This window comes from Procambarus clarkii, chromosome 87 (assembly GCF_040958095.1).
Source record: "Procambarus clarkii isolate CNS0578487 chromosome 87, FALCON_Pclarkii_2.0, whole genome shotgun sequence".
NCBI classification, from domain to species: domain Eukaryota; kingdom Metazoa; phylum Arthropoda; class Malacostraca; order Decapoda; family Cambaridae; genus Procambarus; species Procambarus clarkii.
Window position 1 is genome coordinate 6828447 of NC_091236.1, and position 19049 is coordinate 6847495.

A 19049-nucleotide genomic window follows, 5' to 3' on the forward strand; every position below is an offset into this window, starting at 1 on the left:
CTCCTCCAATATTTTTTTAATGTGCTGGTTGCTAAATGTAATGCTGCTAGTTCTGCTTGTGTGGAGGTCAGCCAGTTGTTTAACCTGACACTGACAGACTCTGATATTCCTCTTTATCTGTACCCCACCATTCAAGTATCATACACACCTGTCACCAAGAAAGATAATGAGAATCTTGCTCTACTCAAAGCAGTCACTCTTGAAACAATTGCCTCCTCCATCGAGAGTCTAAGATCTCACGAGCACTGTGTCTACACCGACGGCTCAGTCCAGTCTTCTACTGGACGGACTGCAGCGGCATGTAGGTTTTATAGAAATAATATCTGCAGCCGAATGGACATATGCCGCCTACTGTAAAGTCTACGGTATATTCTACCCACGGTTCAATTACTTATGTTTCAGATTGTCAGCATTAGTCTGCAGTGAATAGTGTTATCACACCTCCAAGGCTGATTGGAACCGTAGCCACCCCCACACGGTATCTGTACTCACCTAGTTGTGATTGCGGGGGTTGAGCTCTGGCTCTTTGGTCCCGCCTCTCAACCGTCAATCAACTAATGAACAGATTCCTGAGCCTACTGGGCTCTATCATATCTGCATTTGAAACTGTGTATGGAGTCAGCCTCCACCACATCACTTCCTAGTGGACACGCCCCCAACAATACCCACCAACGCCCCAACCAACACCTTCCCTCGGCCCACACCAACACCCCCACCAACAGGCACCCTCGCCCACACCAACAGCCACCCTCGCCCCCACCAACAGCCACCCTCGCCCCCACCAACAGCCACCCTCGCCCCCACCAACAGCCACCCTCGCCCCCACCAACAGCCACCCTCGCCCCCACCAACACCCATCCTCGCCCCCACCAACAGCCACCCTCGCCCCCACCAACACCCATCCTCGCCCCCACCAACGCCTACTCTCGCCCACAACCTCACTCACCTTTAAAAACAAAATCGATACGTTTACGCAGGTGAAAATGACCCTTTACCACCATTTCCATACAAAAAAATGTAGGTCCTGCTGTCAGCTGTGCTAAATGTACGTCTCGCTGTCAGCTGTGCCAAATGACGGACTCTCGAGCAGCTCTCGTGATGACAAGGTGTTTGAACATCCCTCGAGATGTCAAGATCCTTCAGCATCTCTCGAAATCTCAACATCTTCCAGCATTCCTCGAGATTTCGAGATCCTTCAGCATCCCCCAAGATCCTCCAGCATCCCTCGAGATCCTCCAGCATCCCTCGAGACATCAGTTACCGTGAGTGCCAGAGGGTGTCATCTGGAAACTGGTCCACGTGGTGTGGTGTGCCACTAATGTTCTTCCAGTGAGTAATTATTTTTGTGGCTGCATTTATGCGTCTTGATTCTTAAGTTCTCAGTGAAAAATCTTTTGTATTAATGCTTAATAATAATATATAATAAATAAATATTAATAAAGAGCGATTGTGTATTTATAATTTGTATTTACTTTTTTATGTTTGCAGAATCGAGCTATTAACTCCTGGACCCCGCCTTTCTAACCAATCTATTTTCCTCTATTATGTCACCTACATATATTTCGCTCTAACATACACACACACACACACACACACACACACAGAAAGCACCCCGTAGCAGCTGTCTAACTCCCGGGTACCTATTTACTGCTAGGTGAACAGGGTGAATCAGGGTGCATCAGGGTGAAGAAACTCTGCCCATTTGTTTCTGCCTCGGCTGGGAATCGAACCCTTAGGACAACGACCCCCAAGCGCTGTCTACTCAGCCGCGAGACCCGCGCACGTGTGTGTGTGTGTGTGTGTGTGTGTGTGTGTGTGTGTGTGTGTGTGTGTGTGTGTGTGTGTGTGTGTGTGTGTGTGTGTGTGAACACATTGTAGGCATTACGTATATATTCTGGAGGTACTGTATATAACGCAGCTCAGTGCAAACAAGGATATCAACACAAGAAACATTGCAGTATTGGTAAGGCGTTATCTTCACCTCGATGAAAAAAGTCTAAACAGACAAGAACAATTTCCTTGCCGCTGTTCAGCAGGAGTGTTGGTCTCCAGGTGGCTGGCAAGGTCCACGAAAACAACCATTTATGTACCTGGTTACCTGGTTGGTTGATACCTGGTTGATGGGGTTCTGGGAGTTCTTCTACTCCCCAAGCCCGGCCCGAGGCCAGGCTTGACTTGTGAGAGTTTGGTCCACCAGGCTGTTGCTTGGAGCGGCCCGCAGGCCCACGTACCCACCACAGCCCGGCTGAACCGGAATTTCTCTTAGAAGTACACCTACGAGTGTGCTAAACAAAAGTTAAACATTCAGCTAAATTCAAGGAGTGTATTTGTTGGTTACTATCGACTGTAACCAGCGTCCGAAGCACCCACCCAACCCTCTACCACCTCAATTCGTTCTCGCACTTGTTTATAGTCAATATTTGGCTTATTAATAAGTGCATATGTGACATACTAATTTATTGTGAACTTTTAAGTTTACCTTGAAAAGCTGAATAGAAAACACCGACCTAACCTAACCTTCTTAGTATGTTAAGATAAGCATCTTATTGCTTCTTAATTACAATTAGTACTTAACGTATACCTATAATGATATTACAGTTTTATCAAAATAATAAAACAAAACTAAGATATTTAAATAAATTGTAAAGTAACTCAGGATATTGCCAAATTTTGTATAAAATCTCTATTGTTTAATAAAACTGGTCTTTTTGTTCCAGGTAGCGAATCTTTAACAACAACAACAACAATAAAACTGAAAAATAAATTTCTAATATTAAAACTGGTGTATAGCAAATCGGACAGAAGAGTTTGTACCTTGAAAAGAAAATATAACTTGGAATATACCACATATGTACTTAATAATAAGCCAAATAGTGCCTATAAGTAATAAGTCATATATGTACTGTTTTGTGCGAGAGCGGGTTGACCACCCAACCCTCTACCACCCAACCCTATACCACCAAACCCTCGGGCCACCCAACCTGTCCTATAAACAAATAACCCAAATTCATTGGAGCTAGTAGAAGTATCCCATTTATGAATGAAACGTATTTTACACATGACCCACAAGTGACTACAGTCCAGCTTTTCCTGAAAACTCTTTCCTTCACCTCCAATGGTTGAAGTGAACTTATGATAATGCTTCACCTACGTACTGCAAATACAACTAATTACCAGTTGAAAGTGGAACGCCTACTCTAGGCCGAAGTACGCATAAGTCGTAATACAAAATTAATGTGTTTGAGAAAATGCCGTTTTTATTACACTTTATAAACAAATTACCTTTGTGGACGGCAGTTTGGCCAAGAATAACAGTAAGGATAGTTTGTAAACTCCACACCCACCCACCCACCCTCTCCTCACCCTCGCCTCAACCTCCTCAACCTCCCCTCAACCTCCTCACCCTTCCCACACCCTTCCCTCAACCTCCACACCCACCAACCCTCGACCTCCATATCCATCACTACCTCATCACAAGGGGTCAGGAGAGGAACGCAGGGGGGCCAACAGCCGCAGAAGCATCAATCTCTGACATGCGAGTTTGGTAAAGGGGCGCAATACACACCCTGCACTCGCTCCAGCTGCTCACAATCTCTCATTCCCTCACTCGTCTCTTTGCTTGCTCTTCCAGCCAATCACTCGCATGCTACTTAAATCAGCCAATCATTCGCTCATTTCATCACTCAGATATTCATTCGCTCACCCAACCAATCACTCGCTTGTTTTATCGCTCTCCCAGTCAATCACACGTTCTATCAGTCAATCGCCGGCACTCGTAGTTAATCAAACGTTCTTTCATCTAATCACACGTTCGCTCGGTCAGTCGATCACTGATGTTTCTTAATGTGAATAATCCGATATGTGGAGAAAACAAAAGGAGGTAATCCTTGGTGATAACTTTTTCATTTTCCAAATGTTATTTTTAATAGTGATGATCAAAACCTTTGGCCAGCTTGAGGTAAACGCTTGTAGATGTGATTTATCTGATCACGTCATCCTATCTGACAGGTGTGGAACTATGGCAGGTACTGAACTAGGACATATGTGGAACTACGTCAGATTTGGAGTCACGTTAGGTGTGAGGCTTTGACAGGTGTGGCCACAGCTCGCATGCTGCTACGATAGGTTGTGGGCCCAGGAAGGTGTGGGGCTTTGACAGGTGTGGCCACAGCTCGCATGCTGCTACGATAGGTTGTGGGCCCAGGAAGGTGTGTGGCTTTGACAGGTGTGGCCACAGCTCGCATGCTGCTACGATAGGTTGTGGGCCCAGGAAGGTGTGGGGCTTTGACAGGTGTGGCCACAGCTCGCATGCTGCTACGATAGGTTGTGGGCCCAGAAAGGTGTGAGGCTTTGACAGGTGTGGCCACAGCTCGCATGCTGCTACGATAGGTTGTGGGCCCAGGAAGGTGTGGGGCTTCGACAGGTGTGGCCACAGCTCGCATGCTGCTACGATAGGTTGTGGGCTCAGGAAGGTGTGGGGCTTCGACAGGTGTGGCCACAGCTCGCATGCTGCTACGATAGGTTGTGGGCCCAGGAAGGTGTGGGGCTTTGACAGGTGTGGCCACAGCTCGCATGCTGCTACGATAGGTTGTGGGCCCAGGAAGGTGTGAGGCTTTGACAGGTGTGGCCACAGCTCGCATGCTGCTACGATAGGTTGTGGGCCCAGGAAGGTGTGGGGCTTCGACAGGTGTGGCCACAGCTCGCATGCTGCTACGATAGGTTGTGGGCCCAGGAAGGTGTGTGGGGCTTCGACAGGTGTAAAGTTCCACAACCCATCCTCCTGTTTAGGATAGGATCCTGTTTAGGATCGTCACACTAGTACCTAGTGTGACGATCGTCGATAGTCAGAACTCGTACGTTCTTAGCTTAAGATAGTAATATTCTGACTAGTCAGGAATTCTTTTAAAATAAATGAAACTAAAAACACCAACTTAGATATTCCTAGGCCTAGTAAAGCACACTTACGTACTATATTAGGCCTCAGATATCGTGAATTAGGCCTAGGAAGGTTAGGATAGGTTAGTTTAGTTTGTCAAAGCAACAAAAGTAAAAAATACTTTTCCGGGTTGTTCAACTCAATAGTTCAGATTTCTACATTCTAATTTCGTTGTTGTTCGTCGGTGTATATATAATATAGTCCTCATCGTTAGTGTAAGTACTACCAAAACGGAGGATGGGCTGAGTTCCAGCAGGTTTGGGCACCCAACAAGTGTTGTACTTGTGTAAAGGAGGAAATGTATATGTTTATCTCTCAGAATGTTTGGTAAAATGTTTATTGCTTGTGATGTGTGTCTATGTATGTATTAACACGATGTACTGAACGGGGTGAGAATAGCTTGAGTTACCTCATCTCTTTGTGTGTATTTTATCTCAATAAACTTATTTCAATTTCAATTTCCACAAGTGTTGGGCTACGACAGTGCAACACCAAGTGTGAAACTTCGATAGGTGTAGAATTGCTAAGGGTGTGAACTCATGACAAATGTAAAGTTGTGAAGGAGTAGGTATGTGAGGTCTGCTTGATACCTGCTTGATGGGGTTCTAGTACTGCTTCTACTTCCCAAGCCCGGCCCGAGGCCAGGCTTGACTTGTGAGAGCTTGGTCCACCAGGCTGTTGCTTGGAGCGGCCCGCAGGCCCACCACAGCCTGGTTGGTCCGGCATTTCTTTTAGACAACAATCTAGTTATCTCTTGAAAATATCCACGGTTGTTCCCACAATATTTCTTATGCTCGCTGGGAGGATGTTGAACAACCGCGGACCTCTGATGTTTATACAGTGTTCTCTGACTGTGCCTATGGCACTCCTGCTCTTTTCTGGTTCTATTCTGTATTTTCTTCCATATCGTTCACTCCAGTACGTTGTGCACTCCACTCCAGGTCTGAAGCAGAACTTGCACCACGTCAGGCATGAAGCTACATTCTATGCCCCACACCTGCGGCACCGGGCATATCACTGGCATCAACGGCATCCCCGAACAGTCCTCACATCATCAAATAATAATCACATTAAACTCATCACCATAACACTATTAATAAATAAGGACGATGAAATCCGCGCCAATGAAAATCATTAAATTAGCTTCTTGAAGACACGAGACAATCTAAAATCATCTAATAGCTGATTCACACAAGGGTTGCAAAAACTAGTACAATATATATATATATATATATATATATATATATATATATATATATATATATATATATATATATATATATATATATATATATATGAATGAATAGATTTACTCATGACGATAGCATGAGTGCAAACCATTCTCTAAATACATTACGTATACACAACGTGCTTTTACGAGGCACTCACAACATCTGAAGGCACGCAAGGTACTGCAACCTTCTATGTAAAACACACACACACACACGACTACGGGCCAGAAACACATTCAAATGTAACTGAAAAGAAAATTCTCAGTAACTTAAATAGACATCGATGATTGATGAAATGATCCATACAAAACTTAGAGAAAAACAACAAATTTGTGAATGCGTGAGTTCTAAGGCTAACAACATCAGCCGCAACACACCAACTAATAATCACCAACGACCAACTAATGATAAATGAGCCCAACTGACTTTGAGTCGACCGTTGCGAAGTGTCTGCCGAGCGGTGTTGGGCTGGTGGGTGGTTGTTGTATGGTGGGTGGTGGTGGTGTGGTGGTAGTGGTGGTGGTAGGGTTGGTGGTTCCCTCCTACCTGACTCACCCTGCTAGATTGTTGCGGCACGTTCATATGGTAATAGTGATGGTGTTGTTGTTGTTGCTGCTGCTGCTGCTGTGCGGCCCGGGCCACCTCACAGTAGGCAGAGTGCTGCCTTGGGTAGTCAACACCGCCCTGGCCCGCACTTCCGGGCCGTGCCGAGTCCGAGGGCGGTCCACTGGGTATTGGGGGCGAGGGTCCGCTTGAGCCCCCCGACGAGGCCCTTGGGGGCTCCGGGTAGACATCGGGCAGGGTCTGGTGAGACCGTGGCGACCTGGAACGTGGCGAATGAGAGATGGGTATGTCGTGGGTAGAGTGGGCATGCCGGATCTCCCTGCCCTCGCTGCCTGCCCGCGCCCCTCGACACATTTCCTGGGCATTGCTGCGGGATCTACGGATATCAGCGAGGCTCGGGGACAGGCCGCCCACGCTCCCCGCCCGCGCCAGGTCAAGGGCGTTGCTCTGTGACCTAGTGATGTCCTGCTGAAGGGCCCTCAGGTCGTGCGTGTGTCGGAAGTCCAGAGTATTGGAGAAGGGTCGTGAGAGCTCCTGCCCGAGGGAGTGTTGCCTCTGCAGACCAAAAGGCCGAGACCGCGGGCGAGTGGTGGGTTCTGACGCTGCGCTGCCCGAGCCGCTGGCGGTGCCCTCCTTGCTGACGGACTGCTGACGGCGCAGACGGCAGCCCTCGCCGTAGGTGTGCTGTTCTTCAGACTGTTCTTCCTCCTGTAAGGAAGCGTACATGTCGGGCACGGAGCGGTGGTGTCGGAGCATGTCGGGGGCGCTGCTCATGTGGTGCCCCGACTCCAGCAGCGTCGTCGGTCCCAGGGGATCCCTCGGGCTCGCTACCTCCTGATGGGGTTCGAGCCCCCCGCGCGTTTCCAGGTTGGTCCGGTGGCGTTCCAGCGTGTGTCTGTCGATGGTGGAGCTGTGGCGCACCAGATGATGAGAGTGCTGCTGCTGCTGCTGCTGCTGTTGCTGCTGCTGTTGCTGCTGCTGCTGGTGATGGTGATGGTGATGGTGATGGTGGTGTGGTGCGTGGGGCATTAAAGGCGGGAGATCACGGTACATGTCCGGTGCCTGGGCTGCGGACACGTGTCCCCGGGACCCGCCCAGGTCCTGCGGCGACGGGTGACGGAGGTACGGGTCGTGGTGGTGCGGGTCGTGGTGGTGGTGCTCGTGGGGTCGTGCCTGCAGCGTGTTCTCAGAGTAACCTTCCGACCCGTTGCCAAGTCCCCGACACATGTCGCTGGAAAAGGTGTGGAAGGGGTCGTGCTGGGGCGGGGGGTGGGGGGCCATGGAGGTGTGGGGGCAGCTGGGGCTGTGGTGGAAGGTGTGGCCGGTGCTGCTCGGCCGGAAGCTCTCGGCCGAGGAGCTGCACACGTGGTAGGAGGGCAGCCCCTGACCGCCTCCTGACCCGGAGCGGAAGGGGTCGGATTGACTGGGCGCGGCACCGGAGCCACGGTACGACTCGGCGTGTGAGGTGGCGGGGCGGTAGAGGTCCATGCTGGTGGCGGGGCGGAAGTGTTCCAGGTTGACGTGCTGACGGTACGGGGGCGGGTGGTCGCGGTAGTGCTCGGGGGGCGCGCCGTGGTACTCTCGGGGCAGATCCATCGGGGGTTGGTTGCTGCGCCGCATATCCCCCTGGCGGGCACGTCTCTGAGGGAGGGTGGGGGGGGGGAGGGGTGATGCCTGTGGGTGCTGGTGCTGCTGCTGGGTCCTCGCCCCTCGGGCGCTACTCGTCTTGGTTTGGGCAGGTGATCATGGCAGGACGCCCGCACGCCCACACCGTGAGAGCCAGCGGGGGCGGCGGCGGGGAGCACACAGGTGCGGGTCTCCGGGGGCGCCTCGCACGGTGGGCAGCGCGGCTATTGATCCATGGCGGAGGGCAGCTGGCACGAGGGCTCACACCGCCGCCGCCGCCGCTAGGTACCTCAGCCTTCCCGGGCAGGTGCCACGCTCACCTGCTGCCACGCTCACCTCCTGCTGCTCCTGCTGCTGCCCTCACTCCACCTGACCCGCCCACTGACTTCACGCCCACAGCCCACGATCATAGAGCAACCCGCAAAGTCAACACTTCGATGATAAGTTATTTCTGTTTAAACTTTTCTCAAGTTTCTCACTAACAAAAACACATTTGCAATACACTCAAGCCTTAACAATTATTTATGTACACACATGAGTATAAACACACAAATATGTACGTTATAACTATCAAACACACAAAAGGTCACTTTTCCCCAAAATAATAATCTCTCAGATAACATCTCTCCCGGCCTGTGTATTTATCCATGGGTGCCAGGCACCAACATGGGGCAGGCGGGAGGGTCGGGGCCAGCTCCAGGACCTCCGACTCTGGCACAGCGAGCACTGACGATGCCCCTGGAGGGTGGAGCGGGGGAAGGGGGGGGGGCGAGGAACGGCAGGGAGGCAGGTCGCGTGGGGCTGCCTGGCACGTACTGAGGACTGCCTCTCCGCCTGCCCTCCGCCGTCCTCTCCCACCACGGTACGATGCCGCTACTCTCCACAGATTCCTCTTACCCTCGCACTACTGCCTCGTCTAATCAATACGGGATTAACACAGAGTCATTTATCAGCGTGGATGAAGGGCCGGGTGGACCGGCTGCACCACTGGAGGAGCCTGGCTACTATGACTAAGGGGAAACTGAGACAGTGGCAACGTGGCCTGGAAGCTGCACGCATGCGCTTCAGCATCCTTTTCCCTCCCTAATGCTAGCGGCAAAGTCGGTGACAACCGCGTTCGCTCATTAATAACGACCACGTTTGTAAACTGACCAGGTGCGGTGAATGTACATCATGTTATCACGTGGTGCAGTGAAGGAGGCGAGGGTGTGCTGATGAAGAGATGTGTCCGGCAGGGATGCTGCACCGCCACAGCCTCTCCATCACCCCTCCTCCACTCCGCCACCCGTCGCTCCTGCCAGCAGATGAGCCCTGGATAGCAGGATGGCCCAAGTTTTACGCGTACGGACGATAGTAGCAGAGTTGACCTACTAGGACAAGGGGAAGGTGCTCGACGCCAGTCCATCGCTGCGTGCTCCCCTCGTCCTCACCCGCAACACACCAAGGGTAATGATCAAATTGCATGCAGGCGTTTTGACAAGGCTCGTTTTTCGATTGTCAAAACCCGCATATACTGTTTGGTTAGGATATATTTGCTGAGGTTGGGTTAGGTATGGGTAAAGTTTGGCAAGTTTGAAAATCCGTTGGCGAACCAACTTGTATGCAATGTGACTTGTTTCTCCCCCCCCCCCCCCAACACCTGCAAACATGCAATAGGCCTAGTTGCCCAAGAAGAAACAGCTCATATTTACAGGGTGGCGTCTTCAGTACAATTGCAGCCATCCTGAACATTGCCTGCTTCCTATCTTGAGATGATTTCGGGGCTTTAGTGTCCCCGCGGCCCGGTCCTCGACCAGGCCTCCACCCCCAGGAAGCCAGCTGACTAACTCCCAGGTACCTATTTACTGCTAGGTAACAGGGGCATTCAGGGTGAAAGAAACTTTTTACCCATTTGTTTCTGCCTCGTGCGGGAATCGAACCCGCGGCACAGAATTACGAATCCTGCGCGCTATCCACCAGGCTACGAGGCCCCCATAATGTTCTTTGCTTTTCCATACTGTTCAAGATAGTTTATCACAAATTATCCTAAACGCCAAATACAAAGTATAATAAACATTTTGCTTTAAAATTTAGATTTTCCTCAAAATTCATGCAAATTTTAGTTGTTAATATACTGATAATTTGTTCACATAAATATTCCTTGTGATTTGAGTATCTCATGCTTTTACCAGGCCTGGTCAGGTCACTATCATGCTATTACCAGGCCTGGTCAGGTCACTATCATGCTATTACCAGGCCTGGTCAGGTCACTATCATGCTATTACCAGGCCTGGCCAGGTCACTATCATGCTATTACCAGGCCTGGTCGGGTCACTATCATGCTATTACCAGGCCTGGTCGGGTCACTATCATGCTATTACCAGGCCTGGTCAGGTCACTATCATGCTTTTACCAGGCCTGGTCAGGTCACTATCATGCTATTACCAGGCCTGGTCAGGTCACTATCATGCTATTACCAGGCCTGGTCAGGTCACTATCATGCTATTACCAGGCCTGGTCAGGTCACTATCATGCTATTACCAGGCCTGGTCGGGTCACTATCATGCTATTACCAGGCCTGGTCGGGTCACTATCATGCTATTACCAGGCCTGGCCAGGTCACTATCATGCTATTACCAGGCCTGGTCGGGTCACTATCATGCTATTACCAGGCCTGGTCAGGTCACTATCATGCTATTACCAGGCCTGGTCAGGTCACTATCATGCTATTACCTGGCCTGGTCAGGTCACTATCATGCTTTTACCAGGCCTGGTCGGGTCACTATCATGCTATTACCTGGCCTGGTCAGGTCACTATCATGCTTTTACCAGGCCTGGTCAGGTCACTATCATGCTATTGCCTGGCCAGGTCACTATCATGCTTTTACCAGGCCTGGTCAGGTCACTATCATGCTATTACCAGGCCTGGTCAGGTCACTATCATGCTATTACCAGGCCTGGTCAGGTCACTATCATGCTATTACCAGGCCTGGTCAGGTCACTATCATGCTTTTACCAGGCTTCGTCGGAGTCACTATCATGCTATTACCAGGTCTGGTCAGGTCACTAGCATGCTTTTACCAGGCCTGGTCAGGTCACTATCATGCTTTTATCAGGCCTGGTCGGGTCACTATCATGCTATTACCAGGCCTGGTCAGGTCACTAGCATGCTTTTACCAGGCTTCGTCGGAGTCACTATCATGCTATTACCAGGCCTGGTCAGGTCACTAGCATGCTTTTACCAGGCTTCGTCGGAGTCACTATCATGTTATTACCAGGTCTGGTCAGGTCACTAGCATGCTTTTACCAGGCCTGGTCGGGTCACTATCATGCTATTACAAGGCCTGATCAGGTCACTATCATGCTATTACAAGGCCTGGTCAGGTCACTATCATGCTTTTACCAGGCCTGGTCGGGTCACTATCATGCTTTTACCAAGCCTGGTCGGGTCACTATCATGCTATTACCAGGCCTGGTCAGGTCACTATCATGCTTTTACCAGGCCTGGTCGGCGTCACTATCATGCTATTACCAGGCCCGGTCGGGGTCACTATCATGCAATTACCAGGCCTGGTCGGGGTCACTATCATGCTATTACCAGGCCTGGTCAGGTCACTATCATGCTTTTACCAGGCCTGGTCAGGTCACTAGCATGCTTTTACCAGGCCTGGTCAGGTCATTATCATGCTTTTACCAGGCCTGGTCGGGTCACTATCATGCTTTTACCAGTCCTGGTCGGGGTCACTATCATGCTTTTACCAGGCCTGGGCAGGTCACTATCACACTTATCCGGAGCATAGTAGAACCTGTATTGCAGGTGAGGGAAGATAGTGAAGGCATGCGGGTGGCCCACACACGTGGTCTGGTCCTCCCCCGACCACATGATAAAGCACTATCACATACATCACTATCACGTACATCAATTACCAAAAATTAGTTAACTCGTTAAAATCTAAAATTGACTGGCGAGGCCAAATATCAGCAGGTGAAATATTCGAGGGCCAATTAACTCGTCAGACTTGGTAACTATGTCCAACTGGCGCCAGTTACAATATGTTAAACTTACAACCAGCATGTTTATCTTACAGCTTAATTAAGCGATATTTCAATCATTCCATGTTTCATGTGCTTGCCATCGGAAGGACACATGCTTTTGGTCCCCAACTAACAGAATAAATATTATATTTACAGCATAGAATCATATGTTTACCCTCACAAACTCACTTTCAATAAATGTATGATAAAACATACTAATAAATTACTCAAAATACTCTTTATAAATTATATGCGTTAGTTTATACACCGTCAAATACGGTATATGAACAGCATGTTTCTCAAAGGTGTCACACGTCAGACGGGATTACTTGAGATACTTAACGTTTCACGTGTTTCACATGGAACCCATTTAGCTTTGGAAAGGTTTCATGTGTGTGCGCAACCCGTCCTCCAAACAAAGATCCAAAAGTGATTCCATCCACCCGCCAAACCCCCTGTTTATGAATGAAAAGCGGTTTACAAACGACTCACAACTGCTGACGTTCGAACATATCCGGAACAAGTGCTTCACTGACGAATTTTGTTCGAGTCACAACGCTGTAAATGCTTCACCCACGTACTACAAATACAAATAATCGCCAACAGAACCTAAACACCTAACTTAACCTATGACTATATATACATAATATGCTAATATATTATAATATTAATTTATACTTGCGAAAATTCCCGTTTTGAATGAACAGCATGTTAAAATTTATGAATGCGTCTGTGGGGTCGACCGCTGGATGTAATGGACTTGAGTCGAGGACGGGTTGGTGTGTGTGTGTATGTGTGTATGTGTGTATGTGTGTGTGTGTGTGTGTGTGTGTGTGTGTGTGTGTGTGTGTGTGTGTGTGTGTGTGTATTACTTGCTGCGGCGGCCTACTACCTGGCCTTACCTAACTTAAAACTGATTATGATTAGGCCTCAACATTGACTAACGTGAGAAAAATTCGAACAATATTAGAAACTCGGGCTATAATTAATAATTTTAATATTGTGATATTTAAAGAAACTTTTGCACAGTTAGATAAAAATGTATGCCTATTCTCCACGCCGATCCTTGCTTACTAGATATAGTTAGACGGTCGACTTCAAAATCAAACACACCCAATTTCCCGCCCCCAGTACACTCGCGTGGTCGTCTGGAGGTGTCCTAAGACCGGTGGATAACTGACTACCCTATCCGCCTTCTTCTGCCCTTGACTTGACTCACAACCGAGTACCAAATTTGCATTGTTTGTTGGTGGGTAGTGAGCTATTATTCGATTCGAAGATAGGAAGTGAGCAAAGCGTAAACAATATCAGTTGAGTCACTCGTACGTGTTTTTTTGATACACGAACGAGGGCGGGGACTGGATTAGCGAGCGTTTAGCAAACGTTTATGAGGACGGGGAGTGGGCCTGACGGCTGAGTGGACAGCGCTCGGGAATAGTAGTCCTAAGGTTCAGGGTTTGATCCCCGGCGGAGGAGGCAAGAAATGGGCAGAGTTTCTTTCACCCTGATGCTCTGTTCACATAGCAGTAAATAGGTACCTAGTAGTTAAGACAGCTGCTACGGGCTGCTTCCTGGGGGTGTGTAACAAAAAGGAGGCCTGGTCGAGGACCGGGCCGCGGGGACGCTAAGCCTCGAAATCATCTCAAGATTACTCAAGAAGATAACGGGATGTGGAAAGTTATAGTGCACAATGTAACACATTTTTGTTCTTATGAGCGCTGTCCACTCAGCCGTCAGGCCCACTCCCCGTCCTCATAAACGTTTGCTAAACGCTCACTAATCCAGTCCCCGCCCTCGTTCGTGTATCAAAAAAACACGTACGAGTGACTCAACTGATATTGTTTACGCTTTGCTCACTTCTTATGTTCGAATCGCACCCTGTAAATGTTTCCTCGTGTATTGCAAATATAAATAATTGCCAACAAAACTTGGACACCCATTAACCTTAACTAAACATAAAATTTTACCGTATAAAAATAATGTTTTACATTTGAAAAGTGGCGCAATGTAAACACGAGGTCAAGTAAACAATAGGCCTAATTTCTTAATACTTCGTGATATTCCCAGCCTCCCGAGGTCACGGTGGAGGTGTCGGAGTGTCTGTATGTCTCATGATCTTCTTGAGGTTATCATGAGATGATTTCGGGGCTTTTTAGTGTCCCCGCGGCCCGGTCCTCGACCAGGCCTCCACCCCCAGGAAGCAGCCCGTGACAGCTGACTAACACCCAGGTACCTATTTTACTGCTAGGTAACAGGGGCATAGGGTGAAAGAAACTCTGCCCATTGTTTTTCTCCGGCGCCCGGGATCGAACCCAGGACCACAGGATCACAAGTCCAGCGTGCTGTCCGCTCGGCTCCCTCACTCAATAATAACGTCACTCTCCTAAAAATAACAACTAGGAGTAACAAAGCAAACCTACAAAATTATGTAAATATATGTCACATAAAAAAAATAACGGGATCTAAGTACATTTAATATTTAAAAAGAAACTTGAATGCATCTCCATAAAATTTGACGTGTTACTCACAAGAAAGACCTACAGTCGAAGAAACATTTTTACTGGCAAACAAAAACATAACGTTTCTGCACACTGTTCGCTCGGCAAGGAATAGTTTGATGTTTTCAATAACTGAGAGAGCAAAGGAGGCCTGACTGGAGAGAGGGAGGGGGGAGGGAGGGAGGGGGGAGAGAGGGAGAGAGGGAGGGAGGGAGGGAGGGAGGGAGGGAGGGAGGGAGGGAGGGAGGGAGGGAGGGAGGGAGGGAGGGAGGGAGGGAGAGAGGGAGGGAGGGAGAGAGGGATGGAGGGGGAGGGAGGGGTGGAACAGACGCCCAACAGACAGGAGAGGATATAGCTCAGGAATTTCTGTGGTTGGTGGGGGGGGGGGGACACGGCTCTCTTTATCTCCAACCGATACTGACATGAGACTCGCTTCTCCTGCACCACGTCTACTGTTTCATTTCCCCGCCGTCAGCAACTTCCCCCCCACCACCGTCAAGGACACTTCCCCAGTTCTCCACCCTCACCAAAACCATTATATAGATTTTACAATACCGTGATCATTAATGTACCACTTACGGGCTATTCATGCCCGTGCCACCTCTTGATCAATCAATCAATCAGTGATCATTACTGCAGTACTCCCACCCCCTAAGCACTACAGGCTCATCATAGCCCGTGCTACTTGGAACTTTTTGTTCAAGGCAGCGAATCTTTAAGAACACCAATCCCACCTCCCCTGTCTACTGTGAGTACTCCCCCCCCCCCCTTGAGTACAGCACTGTCTTAACCCCGGTTAAGGGAGGGAAGGAGCCGGTCGGCCGAGCGGACAGCACGCTGGACTTATGATCCTGTGCTTCCGGGTTCGATCCCAGGCGCCGGAGAGAAACAATGGGCATAGTTTCTTTCACCCAAGGCCCCCTGTTACCTAGCAGTAAAATAGGTACCTGGGTGTTAGTCAGCTGTCACGGGTTGCTTCCTGGGGTGGAGGCCTGGTCGAGGACCGGACCGCGGGGACACTAAAAATAAAAGCCCCGAAATTATCTCAAGTTAACCTCAAGATCTCAAGATATCCCACCTCCCCTGTCTACTGTGAGTACTCCCCCCCCCCCTGAGTACAGCACTGTCTTAACCCCTCTCGCTACTGTGTGCACACAATATACACCTTGACGTGACAACACAAAGTAGCCAATAAATTACTGAGCAACATTTATAAATGTGAGAAATGTTTTCACAATAAATAACTTAGAGGTTAAGGTACACTACCAAGACTTTAGCGGTAATATAGTCATACGAACGTAAGAATAACGGAACTGCAATGTACAGAAGCTACTGTAAGTTCCACACAGTGGTGTCTGTAAGTCATTTATGGGCTAATTGTGTGGGATAAACTTTCTGTTTAGAATCAAGCTTGAGAAGAAACACGCATTATTTAATTGATTATACAAGCGTAAAATATATTTTCATTAACAAGTGCTGAATATATAAATAAATAATATTATATATATATGACAATGTCAGACCACGGAGGAAAAATGAAACAGGAATTTCCTTAAGTACTTTCGTATATTAATACATCTTCAGAAGGAGTGAAGATGTATTATACCCATCACTCGATCTGTAAAATCACTCCTTCTGAAGATGTATTAATATACGAAAGTACTTAAGGAAATTCCTGTTTCATTTTTCCTCCGTGGTCTGACATTGTCACATTTTTAATCACGTGTTTATTTTCGTGATATACACACATTATATATATATATATATATATATATATATATATATATATATATATATATATATATATATATATATATATATATATATATATATATAGAAGGGGTACCACCTCTGGTGCAAGTGTAGGGACCCATAGCCTCGGAGAAAGAAAATAAAATAAAGAAAAAAATATAATTTTAAAGAAAATAAAGAGTACTCAGAGAAGACCTTGCGGATCCTCACTGAACACTTTGATATTTTCTTCTCCTACCACCCCTATTCTTTTGTTAAGTGTGTATATTTATCTAACTTTATTAAATATATATATATTTTACATATATATATATATATATATATATATATATATATATATATATATATATATATATATATATTACCCGAGTGCCTTTTTATTATTATGTCAGCCACTTTGAACGGAAGAACGACGGTCTTGCTTCATGCAGGTCGGCGTTCAATTCCCGACCGTCCAAGTGTTTGGGCACCATTCTTTCCCTCCCCCGTCCCATCCCAAATCCTTATCCTGAACCTTTCCAAGTGCTATGAAGTCGTAATGGCTTGGCGCTTTCCCCTGATACTTTTTTTTTTTTTAGCTATTAATGTCTATTTGAAAAGACTTCTATTATAAATAATAATGTTCTAAGTTAATGAAAATCTCACACACTTAATAAAGTTAATAAAGTTCTCAGGTTAAGTCCTGTGAGGCGCGCGTGAAAACCTAACCACCTTACCAAGTTGTATTGAATTATTTATTGGTATAATTTACTAGTGTTGATTTAATTATTATAATTATTGCTGACATAATGTTTGTTAATTTTCAAATAAAATATGTGCAATAATATTATAATTCCGTGTTTATGTTTCTAGATTTTTAGTATCAGAGATTTTTTTAATTTTTTTTTTTTTTACCTTCAGGACACAGGACAGGTCACCTTAAGTCACAGGACACAGTTGATGGTCTGGTCTCCAGTGTCACCAGACCATGAGGAGTGTGACCAGACCATGACCAGTGTCACCAGACCATGACCAGTGTGACCAGACCATGACCAGTGTCACCAGACCATGACCAGTGTCACCAGACCATGACCAGTGTCACCAGACCATGACCAGTGTCACCAGACCATGACCAGTGTCACCAGACCATGACCAGTGTCACCAGACCATGACCAGTGTCACCAGACCATGACCAGTGTCACCAGACCATGACCAGTGTCACCAGACCATCACCAGTGTCACCAGACCATGACCAGTGTCACCAGACCACCACCAGTGTCACCAGACCATCACCAGTGTCACCAGACCATCACCAGTGTCACCAGACCATCACCAGTGTCACCAGACCATCACCAGTGTCACCAGACCATCACCAGTGTCACCAGACCATCACCAGTGTCACCAGACCATCACCAGTGTCACCAGACCATCACCAGTGTCACCAGACCATCACCAGTGTCACCAGACCATGACCAGTCTCACCAGACCATCACCAGTGTCACCAGACCATGACCAGTGTCACCAGACCATCACCAGTGTCACCAGACCATGACCAGTGTCACCAGACCACCACCAGTGTCACCAGACCATGACCAGTGTCACCAGACCACCACCAGTGTCACCAGACCATCACCAGTGTCACCAGACCATCACCAGTGTCACCAGACCATGACCAGTGTCACCAGACCACCACCAGTGTCACCAGACCATCACCAGTGTCACCAGACCATCACCAGTGTCACCAGACCATCACCACTGGTAACTACCACTATAACAATAATTTCAAGGGAAACATTATCAGTTAACAAAAAGCTGTGTACAAAAAGAGGCCAAATACGATAAGAACCAATGAGTCAACAGAATGAGAATGACTTGAGAATGGTCCAGGACGGACCGAAACGTCGTCGTCCCTTCAACTTCTAGTGTGTGGTCTGGTCAACATACTTCAGCCACGTTATTGTGACTCATCGCCTGCAATGAGTGAACACGTGACCTAGTCAGTATCAGTATTATACCGACGGCGCTAAACACAGACATCACTCCAAGAGGCCAAACTGTTGTATGCGGTGCTCGTGTTTATCAAATATTAGTCAAGATACAACACATTCTCTGCCTGAACGCGAAATGAGATTTAAACATACATTCCAGACCTTTGTTATGAACTGTGCACGCGCGCACGCACGCGCACGCACACACACACACACGCGCACACACACACACACACACACACACACACACACACACACGCACGCACGCACACATATACACACTACCGGGTTTTATGGTGACTTCTCCAACAATGCTAAGACCGGCATTTTATGGAACATCCAACTCCTTGTTATTAAGGATTCCAGAAATAGAAGCAGCCAGGCAGGGGGCAGAGCAAAACAATATATATTTTAATTAATCTGCCTACAATATTATTTTGGTTTTTTAAATTTTAATATT

At 47.8% G+C, this 19049-nt stretch overlaps 3 protein-coding genes across 4 annotated transcripts in view; all 3 read right to left on the reverse strand.

Annotated features, from left to right (window-relative positions):
• The window catches only part of CASK (peripheral plasma membrane protein CASK), a 942297-nt gene that overhangs the window by 606888 nt on the left and 316360 nt on the right, over positions 1–19049 (reverse strand). The window lies entirely within an intron of this gene.
• LOC138358874 (uncharacterized) lies at positions 4068–4706 on the reverse strand. Its single transcript, XM_069317225.1, has one exon. The coding sequence runs from the start codon at positions 4704–4706 to the stop codon at positions 4068–4070; it is 639 nt and encodes a 212-aa protein (XP_069173326.1).
• On the reverse strand, positions 4942–8352 carry LOC138358875 (uncharacterized). The gene is made up of 2 exons (XM_069317226.1): positions 6724–8352; positions 4942–4947 (listed from the first exon to the last, which is right to left on the reverse strand). The coding sequence occupies exons 1-2, from the start codon at positions 8350–8352 to the stop codon at positions 4942–4944; spliced, it is 1635 nt and encodes a 544-aa protein (XP_069173327.1).